This window comes from Rhincodon typus, chromosome 1, assembly GCF_021869965.1.
Source record: "Rhincodon typus isolate 14 chromosome 1, sRhiTyp1.1, whole genome shotgun sequence".
Classification (NCBI taxonomy): domain Eukaryota; kingdom Metazoa; phylum Chordata; class Chondrichthyes; order Orectolobiformes; family Rhincodontidae; genus Rhincodon; species Rhincodon typus.
Genome location: NC_063332.1, coordinates 161,336,691 through 161,350,761, shown reverse-complemented (window position 1 = coordinate 161,350,761; position 14,071 = coordinate 161,336,691). Strand labels below are relative to the sequence as shown.

At 38.6% G+C, this 14,071-nt stretch overlaps 1 protein-coding gene across 1 annotated transcript in view; it reads left to right on the top strand.

Annotated features, from left to right (window-relative positions):
- The window catches only part of LOC109927407 (serine/threonine-protein kinase 32B-like), a 169,442-nt gene that overhangs the window by 101,549 nt on the left and 53,822 nt on the right, over nucleotides 1–14,071 (top strand). Inside the window, exon 4 of the mRNA XM_020527421.2 lies at nucleotides 3,560–3,649. Within this exon, the coding sequence (XP_020383010.1) occupies nucleotides 3,560–3,649 (90 nt within the window). The remainder of the gene's footprint in view (nucleotides 1–3,559; nucleotides 3,650–14,071) is intronic.

Here is a 14,071-nt window from a genome sequence, read left to right as displayed (position 1 = left end):
CTAAATGCTGGAAATTGGAGCTCGTGTAGATTTAGAGTAGTTTTTGTCAGTGCAGATTTGATGGGTCAGAGGGTCTCTTCTGTACTATATGATTCTATAAGGCCTGGCAGCTGAAGGTATGGCTGCCAATGGAGACACAGACTTGGAAGAGAGAGATGATTGTAGGGTTGGAGGCAGTTGCAGAAACAGGGAAGGGTGAGACCATGGGGGATTTGTTTACAAGCATCATCATTTTTAAAGTGAGGTGTTGATGGACTTGCACCGATATAGTTCAGAAAGTCCAGGGATGATGAGTGAATAGAAATTGGTGTGGAGATATGAGTAGAAAGGTTGTAATGAGCTCAGGTTTATGGAGGATGGAAGATGAGAGGCCATCCAGAAATAGTCAAATTTAGAGTTAACAAAGGCATGGAGGAAGGTTTTAGCAACAGATGATCTGAGATTGGGGAAATATTGGGTGATGTTGTAATAGTAAAGTAAGCTGTCTTGGAGCTGCAATGGACATTTATTTGAGAGTTCAACTTGTAGTCAAAAATGACCCATAGGCTTGGAATGGTCTGATTCAGCCTCATTTATTCACTGAGAAGCAGACTGGGGTTGATGGCTAATGATCAATGGTGTGGTTGTGACCAAAGACAATAGCTTTCATTGCCCTGAGACAAGGAGGTGATAGTCTAGTATTATTATCTCTCGGCTAGCAATTCAGAGACCTGGGTAATATTCTGGGTACTTGGGTTCAAATCCCATTATGGCAGATGATAGAATTCTAATTCAATAACTTTTTTTAAAAAATATGACCGTGAAACTGTTGTTGATTGCAGGACAAACCCATCTGGTTCACTCCTTTCTTTTAGAGAAGGAAACTGCTGTCCTTACCTGGTCTGGCCTATGCATGACTCTCACAATGTGATCGATTCTTAATTACCCTCTGGACAGTTAGGGATGGGCATCCTGTGAATTAATTTTGAAAAAGAAATAGTTGGAGATAAACTTTGCTCAACTAGTTGTGACCGTTATACATAGCAGTGTGACAACTTAGAGAGTGTAGATGGTTTGAAAACATGGAGGTGAGATCGAGTGAGTGTCAGTGATGTACATTGGGAATTTGACAATATGTTTTCATTGATTCAATAGATTAATTGTGGGATTGGCTATTTCAGTGAGGTCTATCCACTTTTACATCAGGCTGTTTTGTATGTTGGTGACAGATTTACTTCATTACCAGGGGCAGCCAAGAGAGGCAAAATCCTGGAGTCCGCTGCTGAGCAGCAGAAAGCATATATAATTACATTTTCAAAATAGCTTTTTACCTTGCCTTGTCTAGTGCAAACAATTGTAATGGAATAGTTGAACTATTGATATTCAAATTTGAACATTTTGTTAATATCAAAATATATTTTATTCATAAAAAATTCTTTGCAAATACACATAGTCATAAATGCAGTTCAGTTCTGTACAGTAGCATATCAAGGAAACAAACAACATTGCAGACAACACAGTGTGGAGCTGGAGGAACACAGCAGGCCAGGCAGCATCAGAGAAGCAGGAAAGTTGATGTTTCGGGTCGGGACCCTTCTTCAGAAATGATGTTGCCTGGCCTATTGTGTTCCTCCAGCTCCACACTGTGTTGTCACTGACTCTAGCATCTACAGTTCTTGCTATCTCTGAAACAAACATTGGAGTTTAACTCTATCCAAATAAACTAAAGACATCTCTTGAAACATACAAGACTATATTTACATGCACTTAAGGCACTGCCTTGCTGCTAAGTACAATCTATTCAAATTCTTTTCAACTTGCTTCATAATTATCTTCGCCTCCAGTCTTGGAACAGTCTGCAATTGGGTTAAGATGACTTTTAAACATTTCCAAAGTCTTTAAGGATTTTTACCTCCCATTCTGCTTTATCACTTCATTTGTTTGAATTTCATTTACAAGCTCAGTTTTCAGTTCCCATCAACTGTACATTCTTGTATCTAATCACGCTATAACCCATAGCTGTGCTAATGTACTGACGTCAAGAGATTGGATTCGAGCAGAGCATATCTCTCTTAGGCAATTGAAAATACTGGGATTAATCGCCTCTTCTGCCTCATTCAACTTCTGAGGATAATAATCATGTTACTTTATAAGAACATACTCATAAAAATGGCTTCCCATGCAAAATTCTTCGATCCAGCATTAGTTTAAAATGAATGATTTATACTCAGTAGTGGACCTAGGAAAATTTGCCTCAAGGTCATTTGTATGGATTTGCAGAATTGTTCTGACTGAAGTGTGAAATCAGGACATGACTGCAAAATCAGGCACTATGCAAAACAGATAAGAATCAAGATTAGTCATGAAATATCTCCCTCCTTTTCAACTATTCTCCACCCATATTTACAGTAAGTGATGCTAAGAAGTGCAGGCAGAACATTAGTCATTAAATGCAAGTACTATTTTAAAATATTTATTCACTTGTGCTTTACTTTGCACTGAATCCATTGATAGCCACTGCATTCTAGTTTTCTGGCAGAGAAATATCAAAAGCACGAATGATTTCTGTCACTCCTATTGGAATAGTTTAATCCTTTTTGATTTGTTGCTCATAAGTGCAGCATGAGGCCTGAAGTAAAATTTATAACTTGTTTTTGATTTACGAAATTACAGGAACTCCTCAAGTATGAATTTGATAAGGACTGCAACAGAGAAAAATACCTTTCTTTTTCTAACTTTACTATGTTTTGACCTTTGGTGTTGGTCTTCCTTTAAAAACTTAATTCCAAAGTTTTGGTTTAATGTTCTGTTAGCATTTCAGGCTATATTCTTGCATTTTAAAACTTGCTTTTAAAAAACATAAATCTTATGAAGGTACTACATTTCAACATCTGCAGGAAATTACACATTAAAAAAGAAAATATTGCTCAGATCAATTTGATTTTTTTGAGCTGCTGAAATGATTATAGTCTTCAAGAAGTAAATTTAATAAGTATTAAGTAAATAGATAAATATAGGTAAAAAATTTAATGGCGTCAGAGCATTTTTTAAATATATTATTGTTTGTATTATCCAGAGAATGTGATCTTTCTTGTGGGGGGAGTGCCACAGATCTCTAAAGCAAATACTTTACCTTAAATTATGTCAGTATTTTTTTTTCTGCTGAAGTTATAATAAACGAATTCGCACCAAATAAAATCATAGTCTGTTAGTTTCCTAAGTCCCTGAAATTTTGTGAGACAAGCTGATGTAAAGTTGTACTTAAGACATCAATGGTCCAGTGCTCACATGCCTGCTGCGGAAAGCTATAAAGCCTCCCAGAGTCCATATTTTGGAAATTCCTGAAAATCAGAACGATGGTAACCTACAACTTGAGAATAAATTGTCTAATGTGGCCAAAACAAAAACTCCCTGTTACATGCAAATCCTAACTTATTTATCAACAATTCTTTGCAAGTTTAACAACTGTTCACTATTCTGCAATATGATTCTATTCAATATTGTGGATGAAATGTTACATTTTCTTCTCTTTGCTTTTGCAGAGAATTTCCTTTTTAAATTCAAATTGTTTTTTTTGAAGGGCATGTTCACATCACTGATTTCAATATAGCAACAGTGGTGAAGGACTCTGAAAAAGCCACATCAATGGCTGGGACCAAGCCATACATGGGTAAGTAGTATTACAATCAATACTTAATTTTTATAAGTAGTAGGTAATAAAGTTAATGAATTAGAAGTAATATCAAAATGGCAAGTCCAGGATTTTAAGGAGATTTGAAAGTGATGAAAGATATCAATATTGTTTTAAAAATTTTATTATAACTAGCATCTCCCCAGTTACTGAAAACTGATGAAATAGTTCAGAAAATTATGATTTAAGCCAAAACACTGACATTAGTTTTTAGGAGATATTAAACAGATATTTCTTTTAAAAAAAACATACAATAGAAAAGATCTTAAAAATATATAATTTTTGTGCTCATTAATTTATAAAGTAAAGAGTACTAAGAATAGTACTCTTCATCACAGCAATGTTGGCTTAATTACTCCTGGCTCTAATGTTAAATTGATCAGCTTAAATGTCTTCTAAATTATAATGCAAAAAATATCCTGATTCTAATTTGAACCAAATAACCAGTGAGCAGAAAGGGAGAAGGAGGAAAAGTGGGAGAGAGATTTAGGAGCCAGTAAACCTGAAAGTATGAAAGAATAACAAGTGCTGGAACAAATCAACAGGTCTGGCAGCATTCGTGGAGAGAGAAACAAAGTTAATATTTTCTGTTCAATATCAGAAATCACATAACACCAGGTTCTAATCCAACAGGTTTATTTGAGAACACCAGCTTTCAGACCCTCGCTCCTTCTTTAATTCCTGAAGAAAGAACAATGCTCAGAAAGCTTGTGCTTTCAAATAAACCTGTTGGACTATAACCTGGTGTTGTGTGATTTCTGACCTTGGCCACCCCAGTCCAACACCAACACCTCCATATCTTTGAGTTCAATAGGTGAAGATAAACTTGCCATAGTCCTACTGAACCATAGGGCTGCTGTCATTACAGAGAGAGAGAGAGAGAGAGAGAGAGAGAGATGACTGGTGGTGGTTTAACCTGAAGGTCACCACATCTCAGGCAGAGGGAGACATTGAGAAGAAAAGTCCTTTGTGGTAACCTCAGCTGGTGCAGGAATTGAACCCATCCTGTTGGTATCAAACTACATCGCAGACCAGCAGTCCAGCCAACTGAGATAATATATATTTTCAATAAGGTCACCTCTCATTTTTTCTGAACTACATTGAGTAAAGGCACAAAATACTCAATGTCTCCTCAAAAGATAATCCTTCCATTCCCACAATCAACCTAAAGAACTTTCTCTTGTCTGTCTCCAATGCCAGCAGATAAGAGGATCAAAAATGTTCACAATATCCCAGGTGTGTTCTAACTACTGCCTTGTATAGTTTTAGCATGACCTCCCTATTTTTATACTGAATTATCTTTGAAGTAAAGTTCAACATTCTATTTGCCTTCCCTATTATCTGCTGAATTTCAATATTTACTTTTTGTGATTTATGCATGGGGTCTCTAAAATCCCACTGTGCTGCATCTTTCTGCAGTCTTTCTCTATTTAAATAATATTCAGATCCTCTATTCCGCCTACCAAAATGAATAACCTCACATTTCCCCGGATTATAGTCTAACTGCCAAGTCATTAATATAGATTGTGAATAAGTGTGGTTCTAGCACTGATCCTGACAGCATTCCACTACTTACAGTCTGCCATCCTAAAAATGCTCCCCTTACCCTATTCTTCTATTAGTTAGCCAATCCTCTATCCATGTTAATAAATTATCATTGGCTCTTATTAAGTGGCCTAATGTTTGATATTTTATCAAATGCTATATTGAAATCCAAATATACTACATCCATGGCTTGTCTTTCATCTATTCTGTTTGTTACCATATCAAAGAATTATACTAAATTTTTCAGGCATCAACTCCCCTTCATGACTCTGCCTCATTATGGTATACATATCTAAATGCTTTGTTATTACATTCCTTAACATAGACACTTCTCCAGAATCTAAGCATCTACTATCTCTGTAGCTACTTCATTTAAATTCTAGGACAGATCCAATCAAGTCCAAGGGACTTATCAGTCATTTAACATTGGAATAGTCAAGCCTCGTAGTAACAAAGGCATCGATTAGGAAGAGAGAGAAAAAGTGAAGAGGTTTAGAGTTGAAGAGAAGGATAAAAAGAAATTTGGAGGATGGACAATGATGAGAATGAGAAGTAGCTACAAAAAAATGCTGAAACCAAAATTTGAGGAATTGTAATGAATGAAATCTATTTTGTAACTGATTTCTGATTTTGTGGTAGGGTATGTAAACAGCATAAATAATCAAGCATACAATTGTTCCAAAGTATTTTCAACATTTTCAAAAGATATCTGCTAGGCATAAGTATAGCAAAATCATAAACGTATTTCTAAAGAATGAGCTTATGCTTGTGTTATTGCTGGGGACATTGACCAAACTTGTGACTTCAGAAATTTGGCATAACTAGGAACCATAACAGGGGTTAAATAAGTAGGTTAGGCAGATTAATGTCCGTGGTGTCACTGGGGGCCCTCATCCATGGAATTATCCATCCTGTCTGCACTATCGATTTAATATGGAATTCTGAAAGTCACAATGGATATCATTCAGCTGAACTCTTTGACTACAAACTGATTATTTTATTGGTGGGCTGAGAAATCCAAAATTTTCAGTTTCATTTCATTTTGAAATAAAATACTGGACTGCCAAACCTGCAAGTTTTCTGAATGAAATATAATTGCTTTATTTCTGAGTTAAATAATTGGTAGTATTTAAGACATTGGCAAATGTAAAGAGGCTGAAAGTAAATTAGATCATAGAGAGGATAAAGATAACCCATAATTCAAGAGGATCTCTCCAATTAGGTAATTCATTTCTGACATCTCATCTGTTGGTAAATGTTGAAATTCATGGCAAAGTGTCAGAGTTATACCCTCTTTATTGCTAGCTGGTGTAATTATATGTTCCCTCAACTAGAAGCCTGCAAAGTTAAGTATTTAATGTTGAATTACATCCCATTTACTATCTTAGCAAACATCATTAGTGGAGATCAATTTAAAAACTGCAACGTAGTATAAAACTGTGAAATAAGTTAAATATCTGAATAATGGCAAACAATCACAGGGGCCAGGCTTGATCTTTTTAGGCAACCATACAATTAAGAACATTAGACATTTGCCATTAAAATAAAATGATTGGGAATTCAATGGCAGTGATCTAAAACGGAAAAGTACTCAAACTGTTCTGTGCCCTGAAGCTAACCCATATGCTTAGTGTGTGCTAATGGGTAGTTATTTTCTGTGTTACCATTAATAAACTTTCACTGATCTTTCCACATGCTACTGAAAATTTTCCCACGTTAATGTACAGACCTAATGCTGAGTATTTTGCTGAAGATTTGTAAACATAAATGAGGGCCGGCATACAAATCTTATCATGTTTGTCTTCCAATCTAATTTGTTACAATGATGTTGACTGTGAAAGTGGTATTGACAGTAATGGCAGTAGTGTGTAATGGTGTAGTACAGATCACAGTCAAAGAAATTGATAGAACAACACATCAACATTGATAAAACAAAGCATCAGTACTGGTCGCATTAAGCTGGATGCGTTAGAGGAAAGAAGCAGCCACAAAGAGAAGCTGACAAGGTCTAAGTTGATAAACTTGACTGCTCACATCATCATATTGCAGCTGTGCAAACATTCAGCCCTCAAGATGACTGCAATGGAAAAAAAAGACCATCCCACCCGTCTCCTTATGGAATGTGCATTTTCAAAGAACATCTGGAAGCAGATGCAATGGTTTTTGTTGAGGCGCATGTAAGCAGCTCCATATCCTGAGTTCTGCACTCTATGGATTGTTACCAAGGAGTAACTAAGAAAATTACTGTTTGAAGACAATCTGTGAAAACTCAGTGAAAGATGCTTATTGATTTGCCCAAATATGGTTAGTTCTTGAATTGCAAGGACCTGCGTGTGCTGAAGTGCTGCAAACTGACATATTCCAACCAGTACACCCTCTAATTTCTTTCTTTGGTGTGTGGACCTCTGAGGTCTGTGTGCAGCATTGACTTCTGAAATTGGACATCAAAGTGTTGGCACACTGATGGGCAAGTGTGGAATCTCAGTGAAAGTTCATACCAGCATTCCAGCCTATAAAATCTAGATGATGATGCAGCAAAACTGGCCCTATAGCACCCAAAGAGATAGCAAGGCATTTAAAAAGGGACACAAAAGTCCTGACAAAGATACTCCAAACATGGCTGAGAAAAACACCACAAGGACTCTGGCAGACCTGTCAGTGGAAAACATTATCAAGTGGGGAGGTTTCAGTCAATGTAACTGTGTGGTCTCACTGAGCCAAGTTTCAACAATGCCAGGTTATCAATAACGTTATTCATAATAAGACTGCACATAGCAAAAATCATCGTCAAAATGACAAACAAAACCTGAAATCCTCCGGAATGGCTCCAAACGCATGTCAAGCCATTGGTATCCTTTGCCAAAGATGAAGGGCATAGGGGCTAAAAGGCAGCAGGCAAACAGGAAGGGAAGTTAATTTACATGCGGAATAGCAATTCAACCTTTGTCCACCTGTTTGTTGCCAAAATGAAGGTGGTGCTGATGCATGAGAGGTTTATACTTCAGAACACTGCCTCTTGATCACTGCAGTGTGTCAACAAGAAAATAAAAGTAACACTGGGGAACAAAATTAAGACAGCAGAGAAATTGCCACAGCATCTCTTGCATGCCCAAGTGGCCGCAGGGAAAAAAAACGATTGTTGCAGAATTTAATCTATTATTATTAATGTTTTAATTAAACTCTTGTTTGAAGCAGATCCCCAAGCTATTCTGGAAATATCCTAGATCAGAAAATAATTCTCACTCAGTGGCATCATGGCTGGAAAATCACATAGACTGCATTATGGCATCACTCCTCCATGTCTTTACAAGAAAATTCAAACCTTTTCCAGTTGAAGATCCTTGCATTCTCAGGCCAATCTAAATTCACAAACAGAGCTCTGATTCACAATCCAGATTCCTCCTCCTTCTGTAATAGAAACAGAAATTGCAGTAGAAACTCAGCAGATCTGGCAGCATTCAGAAAGTGAATGTACTATAGCCAAGTTTGTGGATAACATAAAAATTGATGGGAAGGCAAGTGGTGAGGATTACGTAGAGTCTGAGCGGGATATAGATAAGTTAAGAAAGTGTGCAAAAACTTGGCAGATAGAATATGATGTGGGAAAACATGAGGTTATAGAAGAATAGAGGAGCTAAATACTACTTTTAATGGAGAAAGACTGCAGAGAGCCATAGAAGTGTGGGATCTGGGAGTCTTCAGGCATGAGTCACAAAATGCTATCATCCAAGTTCAATAGAGAAGACAATAGAAAGTGGCCTTTATTTTAAATGGGATGGGGTGTAAAAGTGGGAAGATTTTGCTAAAACCATACAAGGCAGTATCCAGACCACACCTGGAATACTGTGAACACTTTAGGGCCCTTTATCAAAAGAAAGATATATTGACATTGGAGGCAGTCCAGAGAAGGTTCACCAGGCAAAGACTATGTATGGAGGGACTGTCTAATGTGGAGAGGTTCAGTAGGTCAGGGGATACTGATTGGAATTTAGAAGAATGAAAGATGATCTTATTGAAACATACAAGATTCTTAGCATTCTCAACAGGATAGATAAAAAAAAGACTGTTCCCTTGTGGGAGAATCTAGGACCAGATGCGTAACCTAAGAATTTTTCTTTTCTTCTTTTGTGGGATGTGGGCATTGCTGGCTGGTCAGCAATTATTGCCCGTCCCTAGTTTCCTTGAGAAGGTGGTGGTGAGCTGCCTTCTTGAACCGCTGTAGCCCACCTGCTGTGGGTTGACCCAAAATGCCATTAGGGAGGGAACTCCAGGATTTGACCCAACAACAGTAAAGGAACGGTGATAAGTTTCCAAGTTAGGATTGGCTTGGAGGGGAACTTGCAAGTGGTGGTGTTCCCACATTTCTGCTGCCCTTATCCTTCTAGGAAGTGGTCATGTGTTTGGAAGGTGCTGTCTGTACAATATTGTAGATAGTACGTACATCAGTGATGGAGGGAGTGGATACCTGTCGCTGTAGTACTAATCAAGTGTTGCTGCTTTGTGCTGGATGGTGTTGCATTTCTTGAATGTTGTTAGAGCTGCACCCATCCAGGCCAGTGGGGAGTATTTCATCACACCTCTGACTTGTGCTTTGTAGATGTTGGACAGGCTTTAGGGAGTCAGGAGATGATTTACTCACCACAGTATTCCTAGCCTTTGAACTGCTCTTGTAGTCATTGCATTTATATGGTGAATCCAGGTGAGTTTCTTGTCAATGGTAACCCCCAGGATATTGATAGTGGGGGCTTCATTGATTGTAACATCACTGAATGTCAAGGCTGGTGGTTAGATTATCTCTTATTGATGATGATAATAGTCTGGTGCAAATATTACTTGCCACTTGTCAGCCCAAGCCTGTTTATTGTCCAGGCCTTGTTGCATTTGACCATGACTGCTTCAGTATCTGTGGAGTCACGAATGGTGCAGAACATTGTGCAATCGTTGGCTAACACCCCCACTTTTGACCTTATGATGGAGGGAAGCTCATTGCTGAAGCAGCTGAAGATGGTTTGAAGAAGTGGGGTTCTCTGAGAGCTGGGGTGGATGATCATGGAGCAAGTGTGGAGGATGCTGGGTGTAGAGGTGGAAAGGGCGAAAGGTGTACCTTGATGCTCCAGAATTGCAGTAAAGTTTAATAAAAAGCAAAATAAGCATGAAACATCCTTCACCCATCACCTTTCAAACATTGAGCTCTGCACACACTCCCATGCCCCTGCCATGCCAATCCATACCATCTTATTGCTTCCCACATGTCCCTACATTCCCTCCATATAAATGTATGCAGCTCCAAACAACGCCGTGACTCCTACTAACCTCTTGTTAGTCTAGGCCCCTCCACCAACACAGAATCTCTGATACACGCCAATATATGACCCTTGACCATTTATCTCAAAGATTTAAATGGCTGGAGTTTTAAATGGCTTGACAGTCTCACAGTTCCTTTTGACAGTTTTGGCAGTTACCTTTGACTATTCCTTTCGACAATTTAGATAGTTCAGAGAGTTCCACAGTTTGAGTTTGTGCAATCTCTACACACATTCATGTCTACTTCTACAATCTTATGGGGCACCCCATCTTTTCCTAAAGGTACTTGACCTCTCCCCAAGGGTGTCCAAGGGCCATGTTCAAAAGAGTGCCATACCTCTCCAATAAGGTACGCTGGCTGTCCAAATGAATCAACAAAGTTCAGACCTGCTCCTACTATTGTGTCAGCAGCAATCTGGGACTTAGGAGTTTCTAGTTTATCTAGGGGCTTGCGTAGTCTAGTGTGTACAAGGGTCTAATGAGAAGAATTGTATATAATAAACAAGACGTAATTTAATGCAGGTTATTAAAAAGAAGGCTCAACATTACATTCGAAGACCCTGAGAGGACCTAGCCTGAATTCTGTCTCCCCCAATGTGTTTCAGTACAATCTCACCAACCTCATGTAATCAACACAGAGGGAGTTGCTTTTTGCACTCAAGCAAATCTTAACCCTTTCAGAGAATTTAAAACTCATAATCAACGATTGCTAGGTCTACTATTTTAAAGATTTTAAAATATCAACCTGTTCAGGGATGCTATGACACACCTCTGGAGCAGGTGGGATTTAAACCCAGGTTTTCTGGCCAAAAGGTAGGGACACTACCACTGCGCCATAAGAACTTCTGCACCAGGTCAAAACAACACACATTTCAGATGCCTGGGTCACTAAAATCACATGGATATAGGCAGCTGCTGATTTCTACGGGCATTGCACAAAATGTAGGAGCACAAAATGTGCAATGTTCGGTGGGTGGGATCAATTTTTAACCTCCTTTGCAGAGGGGGAGAGGCTTTCCATCATAGCAAATATCCAAGCCAGTGTGCTTTCAGTTGAGCATTGACAAAGTTTTCAGATATACTACATAAAGCTCAGCTGGTTTCCTCGAGATGTAACTGGAATTGCCTCCTTCCAGAGATGACAGGAGGAGAAAATGGTCCTTGCTATCATTTTGTGCAGACAATGATCCATTATGGGACGTAATATACCCCACCTTATCTGCGCCTGCAGTTAGGTATCATCTTGAGGTTAAGGTAACTTTAGTTTTTGCTAACCCCCCCTCCACCTCAATATGAAGTAGTTGTTACATCTGGGTGTATCACTTGCTAATAAACATGTGCAAAATTTCATCCTCCTAGAGGTGCGAAGATCATAATTACTCTTCAACTTAGTCAGTAGTCTTTTACAAGAATATTGGATGTATCAGCAAACATATTAGGCTTTATTCCATATGTTTCCCTTCATGTGGATCTAAGAGAACACAAGAGTTCTTCCCAGTTTTACAGAACTACTGTGGATCATTATGGGTGAAGCAAGTGGTCTATATTGGTGCCACAGTGACTGGAGTTGCTACAACCATCAGCATCTTGCTGCAAACATCAACATGAGGTCCGAGATTTAATTTTAAGTTAAGGCCTCCATTTCTAGTGCACGGCACTGTTCGTGCAAGTCAATTATTTTAATTTCCACCCCATCAAATTAGCAGTATTATAAATGCCTCCACCATGGCAATAGATTCCATTGCAGCAATACGCCAAGGTCTTCTTAGCACTTCCCAAACACTTGACCTCCACTATTTAAAACGGCAAGAGCAGGAAGTACATAGGAATATTGTCATCTCCAGATTTTCACACAATGTCTTGCCATTTTTAACCTTTATTCTTTTATGCAATGTGGGCATCACTGACATGAAACTGGTTGCCCATCCCTAATTTCCATGGCCTGCGAAGGCCAATTTGGAGGGCAGTTACTAGTTAATCACATTGTTGTGGTTCTAGATGCACCTGTAGGCTAGACCAGGTGAGGGTGGCAGATTACCTTCCCAAGCGGACATTAGTGAACCAGATGGAATTTTGTGACAATTGCTGATGGTTACCACCACTGAGATCAGCTTTCAATTCCAGATTTTAGTAATTGAATTTAAAGACCACCAGCTACCATGTTGGGATTTGGACACACGTGCCCACAACATTCATATGGACCTGTAAGGTTTAATACCACAAAACCACCACCTCCCCATAGTTAGAGATTGCCACTTCACCTTTGTTGGGTGGAAATGCTAGAATGCCCTCCATCATATGGACTGTGTTAACAATGAGGTTTAGCATTACAATCTTAATGGATAGGCATTAAATGCTGATCTAGCCAGTAACACTCATAATCTGAAAAATTATTTCTTTTTAAAAATTGAATCACTTGGATGCAATGATATATCAGTTGCAAACAGTTTCTTCTGAAAATGTGAAAGAAAATTGATATTCCAGACAAGCTGTCCGGAGCATCTCTTGAGGTCATTCTTTGTAAATGACACCATTAGAATGTTAAAGCTAGCATACTCAAGCAATGGAGATCAGCACCAGTTACCATGGCTGCCGCTACATATTATCAAACATTGTATATATGTAGATCTTTAGTGATTGGCATTTCAAATATCCATCTTCAATGTGAGTGCTTCCTCTTTTTTGAAGGGTCTTCTTTTTGCTTTACAAGACCACTGACTTGTATTTATATTGTGTTTTTAACACAACAAAGCATCCCACAGCACCACACAGCTGTCTTATAAAACTGAAAATGACACAGAGTCACACAAGATATTAGGAAAATGACTAAAATCAAAGAGCTCGCTTTGAATGACTAAAAGAAAAGTTTGGAGGAATGAGATATTGTTGTGTTGACATAAATGACATCCTGGCAGGACTTGAGAAAGTGGATACCAAAAAGACCTTTCCTCTTTGGGGAAAACTAGAATATGGAGATACAGTTTAAGAATAAGAGTTATCACTTTTAAAATCGATATCAGAGGGTTTTTATATTCCTATGAGTTCTTTATATGTGGAATTTTCTTCCCCAGAAACCAGTAAAAATTGGGGCATTGAATCTCTTCAAGATTGAGTGAGTTAAATTTTTAATAGCCAAGAGAGTTGAGGGTTGTGGCAGTGTGTAGGGAGGTGGACATACAGAATAATGGAGTTGAGAACACATCCGGTCATGATCTTATTGAATGGTGGAGCGTGCTGGAATGGTCAGATGGCTTACTCTTACTCCTACATCTTCTGTTTCTATAGAGAGACAGAGAAGGTTAAAGAGACAATGCCAAAGATTAGATGTATGGGCAGATGAAGGCATGGCAAACAATGATGGAGCAATCTGAGTTTGAGTGAAGACGAATGTCCAGCAGAGGGCAGCCACAATGCTGATTGGCGGTTGGGGGGAAAATTTGCATCGACACAGTCACCACCAGCAGAAGGAGGACCTCAGCATGAAACCCTTCGCGTTTGAGTGAAGACAAGTGTCAAGCAGAGGGCGGTGATGACACTGATTGAAGGTTGGGG